At 37.8% G+C, this 14148-nt stretch overlaps 2 protein-coding genes across 2 annotated transcripts in view; both read left to right on the forward strand.

Annotated features, from left to right (window-relative positions):
- Nucleotides 1–14148, forward strand: part of LOC149797196 (uncharacterized) — a 68236-nt gene that overhangs the window by 21865 nt on the left and 32223 nt on the right. Inside the window, exon 6 of the mRNA XM_089961873.1 lies at nucleotides 6512–6613. Within this exon, the coding sequence (XP_089817999.1) occupies nucleotides 6512–6613 (102 nt within the window). The remainder of the gene's footprint in view (nucleotides 1–6511; nucleotides 6614–14148) is intronic.
- On the forward strand, nucleotides 8967–12729 carry LOC149797197 (uncharacterized). The gene is made up of 3 exons (XM_089960165.1): nucleotides 8967–9111; nucleotides 11673–11858; nucleotides 12599–12729. Exons 1-3 carry the CDS (start codon nucleotides 8967–8969, stop codon nucleotides 12727–12729), a joined length of 462 nt encoding a protein of 153 aa, XP_089816291.1.

The raw sequence follows: 14148 nt of genomic DNA on the forward strand, positions 1-14148 counted from the left end.
TGGTGACCCTCTGTCATTTTGTTCTTTACATTCTAGTTTTAAAAATCCATTTTTTGTCCCCTGGTTGATACCATTGTTAGAGTGGGTATTACTGGTAAACTATACAATTTTGTTCTGGTCATTTTTTTTGTTGTTGTAACTTTCTGTCAGCTTGCCACTGAGAAGTTGGCAAATGCAACATGAAAAGGCTTTTTGGGCTACCAGCCCGACCTTTTTGATAGTATAATTACATGGAGATATGTCCTTTCTTTTCATTGTGGTCAGATCAAGTCTTCAACCTAGCAGGAGCTGATATTACTAATGAAATAGGAAGTAGGGAGCTTCCACCTCTTTCCTTCTGGTGGTTTTCCTCCATTCCTAGGAACGATCAGTGGCACTTCCTCGTTGAAAGAAGTTCACAACACACTGATCCCAGGAAGGATCAGCAGCACTTCATATTGTAAATGAAGTTTCCTGTATCCCTTGATTCATTGTAAGGAATTGGCCTGTATCCCATGATTCATTGTAAGGAAAGTACTGTCTTCCTTTACTCATTCATCAGCAGAGTGAAGTTCCCTGCATAGGAAATGACAGTTCTAGGTCATTGATCACTATATGCTTGTCAGTGGGAACAAAGCACTGGTTGCCATCAGGTACCAATCTTCAGCCAAGGCACTGGATACCAGTCACCATGCTTTTGTTATCAACCTAGGGCAGTGAACACAAGTCATTAGGCAAAATAAAAAAAATCTGCTCAGTGACCCACTCACCCCATCCCTATATTTCCTATCAATCCCTGTGCGTATTGGTGACTCCTGCTACCAGGAGGTGAATTTGTAATGCATCCCTTTTTCCTCATGTCTTGTGGATCAGCTTCCTATGACCTCATTGGTTGTTGGACTTTCAGTAGGCTGTCCCTGTCGCACCTTCCGTTTTGTTCTGGAAGGTAAAGGAGTGGGGAAAAGACTCATCCCCATCTGTGTTGAGCTGGGATTGCCTGGCAACTCCTCCAAGGAAAGAAAATGGAACAGATTGTCTTTTCCACTCTTGCAGCATGGAGAGGGAGGTCCCCATCCCATCAGTTTAAATATCAGTAATATCATACCTTTTATTATTGTATAGCTGGTACTTTTTTGGGTGATCACATGATGAGAATTCCATTTGATTCCAGTCACTGAGTTGCCCCATGGAAATTCTGCACTTTTTTTGCCCATGCGTACTGGTACATTCTTTTTTTTGTTGCATGGTTGTAATGTCTGCACTATTGATGTGAAAGAAGAATTGCCAGCATTTAGGGATTAATTAGCGAATTGTCTATATCTGTTGTCATCATATTCTTCATAGATGTTTGCATTGTACTAATGATCCAATTTTTTCTCAGTTCTCTTAAGAGTTGTTAGCATTTTAAAATCTGTGCACATTGTGTATGGTTTTGCATTTAATTCTTTTTTTTCCCTTAACAAGGCATTAGTAATTAGAGAAAAAGACTAATTTGCTTTTGCATCTTTCTAGCTAGGGTAGGTATTTTGTGAAATTTCCCCAATCATTGCATAATTGTGTCATACATGTTCAACTTATCCATATCAGTATTCATAACAAATCATTGTAATTCACATTACTTAATGAAAGAATTAATACAAATAAACAAATATGTATTCATTGTGGTTATTTTACTGGGAAGTTGACAATTTTGCCACAAATATTGTTAATTTAGCTTGATATGTTATACTTGGTAAAGCAGATTACACCACATTTTACCTTCATGTCATATGCTTGGTTATTGAGCAGATTATTTTTGAAATTTAGCTTCAGATAGTTGTCTTGATTTTTACCAGTTTTATTTGCAATGGTCCCAATGTTTTTCTGATTTAGTCTGTAGCTTTTGTTTAAGCCTGGTTGACTTCATTATCTTGTATTTTTGTGTGCTGACCTTTGTATTGTGTCCTTTTTTGCATTAAAACAGTAGTGAGAACACTAAGGTAAGGTGACCTCACTGAAATTATCATACTTAGTATAGACTTAGTCCATCCATTCCTAGTGTTACTAGTGTTGCATAGAAGTTTTGTAAATAAAATCTATTTTTTCAGCTTCTTTTACATGATCAATGTCTCAGCAGGGTGTGTGTAGGTGTTGTCAGATGAAATCACCCTGGGACCCCCCACTTGCTTATCATGTACAAACAGAGAGGACAGATGGTTGTCCTTTCTCCTTTTTGCAGCCTATGGTCAGACAAAATCTGGAATCTCACCAAGTTCAGACATACCTATAAAGCTCCTCCCCTGTCTTTAGAATTTTCAGGGTTCTCATTCTCCGAGACTTGGGGTCTTAGCGGAGTATTACCCAAGTCTCTTAACAGACTTTTAGGGTTAGTGGGCCCAGTACTAAGGGAGGTTATATGTGGGTGGAAAGTTAGTAGTACCCTCCCAGTAGCACCCTCCCTATTATGTGAGGAAGAGAGTGAATCACATACTCCTATGAAAGAGGGACATCACTGCCACTGTTCCACTTGGACAGAGAGTAGATCACACCCTCCCCTCTCAGAGCAACAGCACTTCCTTTTATCAAGAAGGGCAGAGTAGGTTGTAAGCCCCTCCCCCCCCCATAAGAGGAGAACAGTACCTTTTCAGACCCTAAGACACACATTGGCGACAATTTTGAATGCTGTGGTGAGGCGAGAACTCAAATCGATGTTTATCTGCAGAATGTTCTTACAGATTTGATGAGTCTTTGCCTGTTGACCATTCATGGAGCACCTATGGTACTGGGATATGGACTGCATCAAGCCCCCTTCCATCCAGACTACCGTTCCATCCTGTGGGGGCTGGAAATCAACTTGAAGTTGCCAGATTTAGGATGGGGATTGAATCAACATCTCCCTTCCCTATTATCCGTCTAAATCCCTACAGTGTGTGGGGCCTTCCACCGCAAGGAAGAGAGTGGCCCTTTACCTAAAAGTTGTCATTGGCTTCTAAACCTTGGCTGCATGGTAGTGAGGTTGTGGCTGTGGGCCATGAACCTGCCATCTTACAAAGTTGGATCAAAAAAAAGTGAGGGGGATGGACCTTCTTCCTTCAAACACTCTAAGTGGGTGGAGAGTTGTCCTCTTCCATCTGCCGAGTCCACTGCCTAGGACAGTCCATTAGCTCCGTGGGAGGAGTTACTGGTTCAGGTTCCTCTTTTTCCCATGTCTTCCCTGCAACAGAGAGACATTGGGTCTTCATAGTCCTGCCTCCCCCAAGAGAGACTGTGATGAAGACATCCTTTTTGTCCCTATCAATGTGCACCAGTTTGATACATGATTCCTCTCAGCAATTGGCTTTGGTGGCAGAGGAGGAAGAGAGAGACTCTTTCAATATAGTGATAAATGAGGTTTACCCCCTTTTGCCCAATGAGCTGTGTCCCAAACCTTCAGGTTCTGGTAATTGTAAAGTTCTCTCCAGTTTGGACAAACCTTTTGGGGCAAACTTATGACCAGATCTCTTGACTTAGTTACAATTAAGGAGAATCAAGGAATCACTGCATGATGGTCACCTTAGACAACACATCAGTAGTAGTGGTCCTCAGGTGGCCAGGAGGTACATATGCTCCTTTTCTTTGGATGGAAGTTTGGAATCTCCTCAGTTTGGTTGCCTTTGAGGAGTTCACTCGTAAAGTCCATCATATTCTGGACGAATGGAATATCCTGGCAGGCAATCTGTCCTGAAGAGGCTTTGTGGTCCTCTGCACCATTCAATAACAGAGCCACTTTTCCAGCTATGAGAGTGAGTTTTGATAGACTTGTTCATGACAAGACTGAACAGAAAGCTCCCATTTTGTTTTTCCCCAGTCTCTGATCAGAAGGCCTGGGCAGGAGTGCCTTTGATCTAAGGTGGGATAATCTGTTTGCATATGCCTTCCCACCAGGTCAGGATATCCACAACTTGATTTACCTTGGTTGCTCCCTTGTAGCCCTAAAAGTCATGGTTCAGTGACCATTACAACATGTTGGTAACCATCAGTAACTTCACATCATGCTGAGATACCATTTTACTTGTATCTTTGCTGGGGATGTCCAGGATAGACTTCTTTGCTCAGTTTGGGTCTTTAGGTTTTATTTTACTTGCTCCAAAGTTGGGAGAAAAAAGGGCTGGAGTCATTGCTTGGTACCTACTAAGGGTTCTTATGATATTTTGTCGTGCACTATTTTCAGGTGAAAAGTCATCACCATATAGAACAAATGTCAGTCCCTCACTGAGAGGGAATTTTCTTTTTTGATGATTAAAGATCATGATGTTAGGGCCCGTTTGAATCACTCATCTGTGGATGATGTTATGAGTGTTGCTTTCTGACAGCCTTACACTACCTTCTCTTTGTGCCTTCGATCTTTGGGGCACCATAGCATGGGCATATTTTCATTGGGCCTGATAGCAACAGCACACTAAGTGGCAGGAGTCAGACTGGAATCTTGTTCTTTTCAGTTTTAGAACCTTCCAATACTAATTGGAGGAAGGAATCATGTAGCTTGAACAAGGGACTATATGTTCAAGACAGGAAAGGACTCTAAAGTCCCAGAAAGAAAAGGACTACAAGTCCCAAAAAGGAAAGCAATGCAGTAGTAGCTGGCAAGTATTACATAAGTAAATTTAGTACTGCACCTCACCCCACCCAAATTGCAATCACATTTTCAAAATTTGTAATAATTGCCAATAGTTCATAATACGTTCAAAACACCAGGAATACTTTTAGTCATTGAAAAAATATTCAAGTAAGAACATAAACTAAGGAATGTGTGGCCCATACAAATAAATAGGAATGTGTGGCTCATACAAATAAATAGGAATGTGTGGCCCATACAAATAAATAAGTGTTTGAGTTGATAGCCATCAGACCTTGATTGCCCTAATAATGGCTTAAGTTTCTGTTTCCCTTTTTGTTGTTGTTGTTGTTGTCGCGTTTAACGCCATTTTTCAGCACAAGATAGGCCATACATGGCAGCCAGTATTAATGGTGGAGGAAAAACCCCGGAAAGAACCACCGACCCATGAGAAGCTACTGGCAAGCTTTCTCACATACTAATATAGGCCGAACCCACGACTCGAACCCACGCAGACAGAGGTGAGATGGCAGTGATCCGTAATGCTGAGCACTTTATACCACTCGTGCCCCCCCCCCCTTTTTTTTTTTGTTTTGTTTGTACTGGCTGTGAGGGTGAGAGACCAGCAGTTAACCAGATCTGGAGATTTTTGTTTCTCCAAGAGATCACCATATTGTTACCACCCCAAAATTTTCTAGTTGTGAACTAGTATGCCTAGAGGCCAAAATGATATTACTTTCAATACATACAACATTAACTCATTTGGCTCCAGAGGTTTTTGTCATTTTTGTCTGAAATACGAGTAGGAAAGACATTTTGGGGGCTATTTCTGATTACATCTACATCGGCATTCAACAGATTTTCCGTGAGACTAATGCCTAGTTTTAGAAACCTTGTTTTCCATTGGTTATTTTGCTTGTGTATGAGCAGAAGGGTAAAAGTTAGAGTTTCTTTTTTGTTTGTTTTGTTTGCTTAATGAACCCATCATTTTCATATGGAGACCACTCTTTATTCCAAATGCCTACCTTATCCTAGTTTTTGCAAAGGTTCACCTGTTTGTGTGCAGTTCAGACCAGTCTGCCTTTGATCTGAGACCAAAAGGTCTGAAAATGGCATTCTGACCACGAGTGAATTTTGGGTGAAAAAAAAATGGGTCCAAAACATTAGGTTTTTTCCTCTGTATTTTGTAGTGCAACTAGAACTTCCAGATTATTTGGTATCGTTGTAGAGCTATATCTGTCTGCTTTTTTGTAATACCACCCACATTGGTGTATCTTAAATGACCTTGATGCTGCAGAGCTCGGAAATAGGGTACAACCTCATCATGCCTACAGGTGGGATTGAGGCTGAATGAGTTAAGAATAAAATTGTGCTTCCTTTCCTGTGTAGAAGCCTTAAAGCTTTTAGGACTGTGGACCATAGGTTTTTTTTACCATCACCAGTGTTTTAATCGACTAGGTGCTTGTATGAAAAGGGGACAGCACTGTTATTGAAAAAGGATAAATCAATTGGAAATGTTTGTATAACACACAAGATCTTTGAGTACACTTAATTCCAATGGCAGTCTATACATGAACAGAAGAAAAACATATTGTCAGTATTTTTTGTTTGTTACTGACAACTCCAAAATATTATCCTGCATGTGATCTTTCTTTGCATACAAAGATATACATGTATCATATATGTTAATGCCTTCTAATTTTCAGACAATGCTTTCATTTTTTTATGACCTTATGTTTTGGACACTGAAAATCTGATGTCATGTCTCTGTGAGTGTCAGTAATTTATTGTTTTATTCATAAAGGTTTGTGAAACAGAAATAGTTTCATAATATTGATTGGATCTGTTCACACAAGTAAGATCCTTTTTATGATTTTTGTCTTAGAATTAATGTATACATTTAATTTCTTTTAGATCACTTCAAAAGCACTAGCATTTACATATTACATTTTCTTGCAGATCCGTGTAACCTCTTAGGCAATGAGACAGGATGCTGTAAAAGTGAAGGATGCATATACCTTATCTGTACTAATCCAACAAATTCATCAAGAGACATCAAAGGTTGTTCTGTCTTTCAAACAACTTTAGTTCACATCCTTTCAGTTGAATACTTTAGTTCATGTAATTTTAGTTGAATACTTTAGTTCATGTAATTTTAGTTGACCTCTTCACTTTGCTTCACCTCTAAATGAGGGATTCAGTTTCCCCAACTCCAGTTTCCCCAACACAGCTATAGCTCACATGATTTAAACTGACATCAGGGATTCAGTTTCCCCAACACAGCTATAGCTCACATGATTTAAACTGGCAACATCAGGGATTCATTTTCCCCAACTCATTTCCCCAACACAGCTATAGCTCACATGATTTAAACTGACATCAGGGATTCAGTTTCCCCAACTCCAGTTTCCCCAACACAGCTGTAGCTCACATGATTTAAACTGGCAACATCAGGGATTCATTTTCCCCAACTCATTTCCCCAACACAGCTATAGCTCACATGATTTAAACTGGCAACATCAGGGATTCATTTTCCCCAACTCGTATCCCCAACACAGCTATAGCTCACATGATTTAAACTGGCAACATCAGGGATTCATTTTCCCCAACTCATTTCCCCAACGCAGCTGTAGCTCACATGATTTAAACTGACATCAGGGATTCAGTTTCCCCAGCTCCATTTTCCCCAACACAGCTATAGCTCGCATGATTTAAACTGACATCAGGGATTCAGTTTCCCCAACTCCAGTTTCCCCAACACAGCTATAGCTCACGTGATTTAAACTCGTAACATCAGGGATTCTTTTTCCCCAACTCATTTCCCCAACACAGCTATAGCTCACATGATTTAAACTGACATCAGGGATTCAGTTTCCCCAACTCCAGTTTCCCCAACACAGCTATAGCTCACATGATTTAAACTGGCAACATCAGGGATTCAGTGTCCCCAACTCATTTCCCAAACACAGCTATAGCTCACATGATTTAAACTGACATCAGGGATTCAGTTTCCCCATCTCCAGTTTCCCCAACACATCTATAGCTCACATCAATTAAACTGACAACATCGGTTTATTAAACTTCATTCCATTTCTCTTTAATGCATTCCACTTAGAACCACTCTGGTGGCCTAGTGGTTAGAGCATCAGTCTCGGATGCATGAGGTCGCTAGTTCAAACCCAGGCCAAGACATACCAAAGACTTATAAAAATGGTACTAACAGCTGCCATGCTAGCCACTCAGCATTAAGAGGTTAGTGTTAGCACTGGTCTGCCTGGTGTCAGGATAATGTGACTAGGTGGGACATCATGCTACATGTCTGCGGCATGATGCCCCGGTGCTAGACATCACAATAAGATGCCACACTGCAGACATCATAGTGATATGAGCGAAAAAAATTAAAGCTACAGATCATATCTGTGTTGTTTGCAGTTGGATCAGGCTTATAAATGAATATATACAGAATTTGCATTACATTTCCATTATAACATATATACATTATTTGCATTACATTTCCATTATACCATATATACAGTATTTGCATTATATTTCCATTATACCATATATACAGTATTAGCATTACATTTCTATTATACCATATATACAGTATTAGCATTACATTTCCATTATACCATATATACAGTATTGTCATTACATTTCCATTATACCATATATACAGTATTTGCATTCCATTTCCATTATACCATATATACAGTATTTGCATTCGATTTCCATTATACCATATATACAGTATTTGCATTCCATTTCCATTATACCCTATATACAGTATTTGCATTACTTTTCCATTCCAGTTCCATTATACCCTGTATACAGTATTTGCATTCCATTTCCATTATACCATATATACAGTATTAGCATTACTTTTCCATTATACCATATATACAGTATTTGCATTACATTTCTATTATACCCTATATACAGTATTTGCATTATATTTCCATTATACCCTGTATACAGTATTTGCATTCCATTTCCATTATACCCTGTATACAGTATTTGCATTACATTTCCATTATACCATATATACAGTATTTGCATTACATTTCCATTATACCATATATACAGTATTAGCATTACATTTCCATTATACCATATATACAGTATTTGCATTCCATTTCCATTATACCATATATACAGTATTTGCATTACTTTTCCATTATACCATATATACAGTATTAGCATTACATTTCCATTATACCATATATACAGTATTAGCATTACATTTCCATTATACCCTATATACAGTATTTGCATTCCATTTCCATTATACCCTATATACAGTATTTGCATTACATTTCCATTATACCATATATACAGTATTTGCATTACTTTTCCATTATACCCTATATACAGTATTTGCATTACATTTCCATTATACCATATATACTCCAGTATGACAACTGCAGGCTGCATAGACTCAGATTTGACATCACATAATATGCTGATAGATGTGGGTCTGAGCAGTGTATTATGCCTGATTAATAAAACTAAGAAAGTAGACCATGATCAGCTGGCACATCATGCAGTAGCAGTGCAGAGTTTGTTAGCATAGCAGTTAGACATGACTTTCCTGCAAGTACAAATGGTATTTGTGTAGTATTTTGTCACATAAGATTCACTTTTATTAGCATCATAAGGTGATAAAGTAATCATTCAACATTTATATTACATTTCCAGTAATGTTGTTGTCATCATTTTAAATGCTTATGTTCTAATGATATTTACCTGTCTGACAAAGGGGTGAGTGGGATAGTTTTTATGTGTTTGGGAGGGAATAGTTTTTGCAAGTCTAACATGGGGGTTGGTGTGGGATAGTTCTTGCAAGTCTAGCATGGGGGTTAGTGGGAGATAGTACTTGCAAGTCTAACTTGGGGGTTGATGTGGGATAGTACTTGCAAGTATAACATGGGGGTTGATGTGGGATAGTACTTGCAAGTATAACATGGGGGTTGATGTGGGATAGTACTTGCAAGTATAACATGGGGGTTGGTGGGGGATAGTACTTGCAAGTATAACATGGGGGTTGATGTGGGATAGTACTTGCAAGTATAACATGGGGGTTGGTGGGGGATAGTACTTGCAAGTATAACATGGGGGTTGATGTGGGATAGTACTTGCAAGTATAACATGGGGGTTGATGTGGGATAATACTTGCAAGTATAACATGGGGGTTGGTGGGGGATAGTACTTGCAAGTATAACATGGGGGTTGATATGGGATAGTACTTGCAAGTATAACATGGGGGTTGATGTGGGATAGTACTTGCAAGTATAACATGGGGGTTGGTGGGGGATAGTACTTGCAAGTATAACATGGGGGTTGATGTGGGATAGTACTTGCAAGTATAACATGGGGGTTGGTGGGGGATAGTACTTGCAAGTATAACATGGGGGTTGATGTGGGATAGTACTTGCAAGTATAACATGGGGGTTGATGTGGGATAGTACTTGCAAGTATAACATGGGGGTTGGTGGGGGATAGTACTTGCAAGTATAACATGGGGGTTGATATGGGATAGTACTTGCAAGTATAACATGGGGGTTGATGTGGGATAGTACTTGCAAGTATAACATGGGGGTTGGTGGGGGATAGTACTTGCAAGTATAACATGGGGGTTGATGTGGGATAGTACTTGCAAGTATAACATGGGGGTTGATGTGGGATAGTACTTGCAAGTATAACATGGGGGTTGATGTGGGATAGTACTTGCAAGTATAACATGGGGGTTGGTGGGGGATAGTACTTGCAAGTATAACATGGGGGTTGATGTGGGATAGTACTTGCAAGTATAACATGGGGGTTGATGTGGGATAGTACTTGCAAGTATAACATGGGGTTTGGTGGGGGATAGTACTTGCAAGTATAACATGGGGGTTGATGTGGGATAGTACTTGCAAGTCTAACATGGGGGTTGGTGGAGGATAGTACTTGCAAGTATAACATGGGGGTTGATGTGGGATAGTACTTGCAAGTCTAACATGGGGGTTGGTGGGGGATAGTACTTGCAAGTATAACATGGGGGTTGATGTGGGATAGTACTTGCAAGTCTAACATGGGGGTTGGTGTGGGATATTACTTGCAAGTCTAACATGTGGTGGGTGGGGAATCCAATATTACACATAAGCAAGTGAGACATTTTGGTTAAGTTGAACACTTGCTTCCTTTAAGAGAATATTTCATACAACCAAGGCTTATAATTAATGGCCATACAGTTATCTGTTAAATACTTTATTATTCCAAATTCTGTTTTATTTTTGTTGTTTTTCTTAAACCAAAGAAACAGGATTTGGATACTGCAGTATCAGTTTGTCTGGCTTTTTATTGATTTTTCCTTCACAATTTGTCTGACAACATAAAAAGGCAGCATCTCACAAACTTATTTTCATGCTTGCCAGTTTAAAAAAACAAATCTTAATATTTTAGTACCATAACATTTGTTGCAAAGCTGTTACATCTAGGATACTTGCAACGTAAATTGTTTGTGAACCATCCAGGAGGTCATATTCCTGATCAGTTTTGGTTGGACTAAGAAAGAGGGCTTAGATCATCCAGATTTCTGATGAGTTGGATTGCAAGCAACATAAATACATATTAATTAGGTGATCTCGCAACTGATTGGCTGTTCTGTGGTGATCTCGCAACTGATTGGCTGCTTTGTGGTGATCTTGCAACTGATTGGCTGTTCTGGAGGCATATCTGATCCAATTTTGCTTAAGCTTGGAAAATATGCTTATATCATTAAGACATTGGATAGGTTTAATAATGAGTAGCATCTGTGATTTTCAGTATGGTTGGCAGAGCTTATCGACAAAATCAAACTGCTAGTTTTAATATAGGATCTATTTAATAATCCTCAAGATAATGGCTGTATTATGAACAAGATGTAAGGTTTTTATGAGGTGATTGGTTGAGCTTGTTTCCTCTTTGGAGACTGGTCACAGACTTTTTCAATTATCACCCTTTGATTCGATCGAGTCTGCTTGGGGCACCACTGCTGCATCTGCGATTACATTCCTGCAAAGCAATGTCAACAAAATGAAGTGAGATTTTCAATGCCTAGTGTATTTTGCAATATAAATGAATGGATTGGCAACGTGAGAGTGGCCAAATGTCACGTATGGTGACATTTACAACTATTTAATCTTACTGAAAGCAATAGATGTAAAAGAAATGAAGAACTTTAAAAGCTTACAAAGTTACAACTACTTCCAGAGTAGAAATATCGATATAATTTTGCACAATACATTGAAATTGAAGAATAAAATTCTCATGATAGGAGAAATATGCTCATCACCGTCAATAAAGTAAACAAAGCTTATGTTATTGTACCATAGAGGGGATTATTGAGAATGGGTGGTGTATATGTGTGGTAGGGAAAGGACACTTGTACAGTATTGCTGGCGCTTTGTTGTGGAAAATTGAACATGCTTCGAGAAATAATCTTACTGCGGTCAGTTGTATCTATATGATGGCTAAGTGGAACAAATGTATGAAGAGAAATGTTGATTCGAAACCTCTTGCAGATATTAAATTCAAATACCCAAAATTGGTGACAGCCTAAATGAATATGACATAGAAGTAGTGCCTGAAACACACCATTTTATTTGACAAAGGCATAGTTCAAAATTACTGTTGCAAAATCACCATTTAAAGCTTTGTTTCAATATAACGAAATAACAACGAATTTAAGTTTGACAAGTAAACATTTAAACTGTATGGGTGATACATCATTGCAGGATCATGGCAGTGATGAAAGGAAATATTTAACATTTTTATGGAAATATCTACGGCCGGATGATGCAGATTTTATTAATAAACTGCAAAAAGAAACTGTCAGTCAGAGTAAAAATCTTGTGGAGAGAATCGCAAAATTGAGAATTACAGCTAGCAGTGCTCACAAATTACTCATTAAAGAGACAACTACCAGTTTCATAGGAGATCATTTACATGCCAAATTTATTGGTAGCAAATTTACAAAACATGGGTTGGACAGTTAGGGTAAAGCAAAACAATTTTTTAATTTAGATGGCTATACTGTAAGTGACTGTGGATTGTTTGTGTCAGTGGAAGAGACATGGTTATGCACAAGTCCTGATGGGATTTTAAAAGGAGATACTTTGCTAGAAATTAAAAGTCTATTTCCTAACTCTAAATAGAGAGTGTTAGAGCAACTCCTTGCTAGTGGCAGAATGAAAATGAAATGTTATATTAAAAATGAAACAATGCAGAGGATTTTATGGATGAGAAAGTGTACATTTTTCATCTGGCATAAAGGCTACAAGTTTGTATATGTTCAGTATGACAATCACTTTGTGAAAAATCAGATTTAACGGCTTCGTGAATTATGTTAAAAAAGATAATGTGACATTTAGTTGATGAACAAGATCAGGACTATTTTTGATGCTAGGTAAAGCATTACAAAAATTTATGAATGTTTAATTGAGATGAGTACTTGTCACTTCATATTAAATATGTACTGAAAAATACAAATATTCCATATGTGATTAATTCTAACAATGTGTTCAACATATTCATGATGCTTAAATGAGTTGGTTGTTAGATGGATTATACATATTGTTCATTATTAAATTAGTTATTTATGCATTGATAGGTAAATGCAAAACATACATACTGACTGCATTTTTTCAGAATACTTTACAAGTCAACCTCACTTGATTTTGTAATGGGAAAATATATACTGATACATGTTCTAAATCTTTAAGTAGTTTGAAGGTGGAAGAGTTATTCAAAAGATATTTACACCAAAAGTTCTCAGAAGGTTATTGAAAATAAAAGTCCAGGACTTGATTTCACCAACAGATCTCAAATCATGATTCCAGCAATCGGAATGGATAAAAATGAAATCTTAAGTTTGATCAATCTGATATCATAAGAATAGATTTCAATAGTATGTCCAGTTGTTGAGATTTATACCAGGAACAGATTTGTTCAGAAACTGATAGTTCAGTAAACAGAAAATCTTAGACCAAATTTACAAAAAAAAACAAAGATAAAAAATGAAAGTTTTAAGAAGTAGTGATTCTTAATACAAAATGAAAGTTCTGCTATGTAATAAATACCAGATTATAATCAAATATAAGCTGATATTGTTGGTAATTGAAAAATGCAAGTTAGGATCTACTTACAAGTCTGGAGTTGTACTAAAAGTCTCAGACTTATAAACGAAAAATACTAATACCTTGACCAGAACTTGTCTGTTTAAGACACCATTTAGTCACTGACTGGTAATACCTTTACCAAAACATGTCTATTTGAGACACCATTGAGTCACTGACTATTAATACCTTTACCAAAACATGTCTATTTAATGCACCATTTAGTCACTGACTGGTAATACCTTTACCAAAACATGTCTATTTGAGACACCATTGAGTCACTGACTGGTAATACCTTTACCAAAACATGTCTATTTAATGCACCATTTAGTCACTGACTGGTAATACCTTTACCAAAACTTGTCTAAGACATAATATTCAATCTCTAAAAACATTTTTAAAAAAATAATTTAAAGAGGCAATATCTAAAAACTTATAAATAACATAACGTAGGAAGCA

The sequence above is a fragment of the Sinohyriopsis cumingii genome, chromosome 6 (assembly GCF_028554795.1).
Source record: "Sinohyriopsis cumingii isolate HCF-2022 chromosome 6, ASM2855479v2, whole genome shotgun sequence".
NCBI lineage: Eukaryota > Metazoa > Mollusca > Bivalvia > Unionida > Unionidae > Sinohyriopsis > Sinohyriopsis cumingii.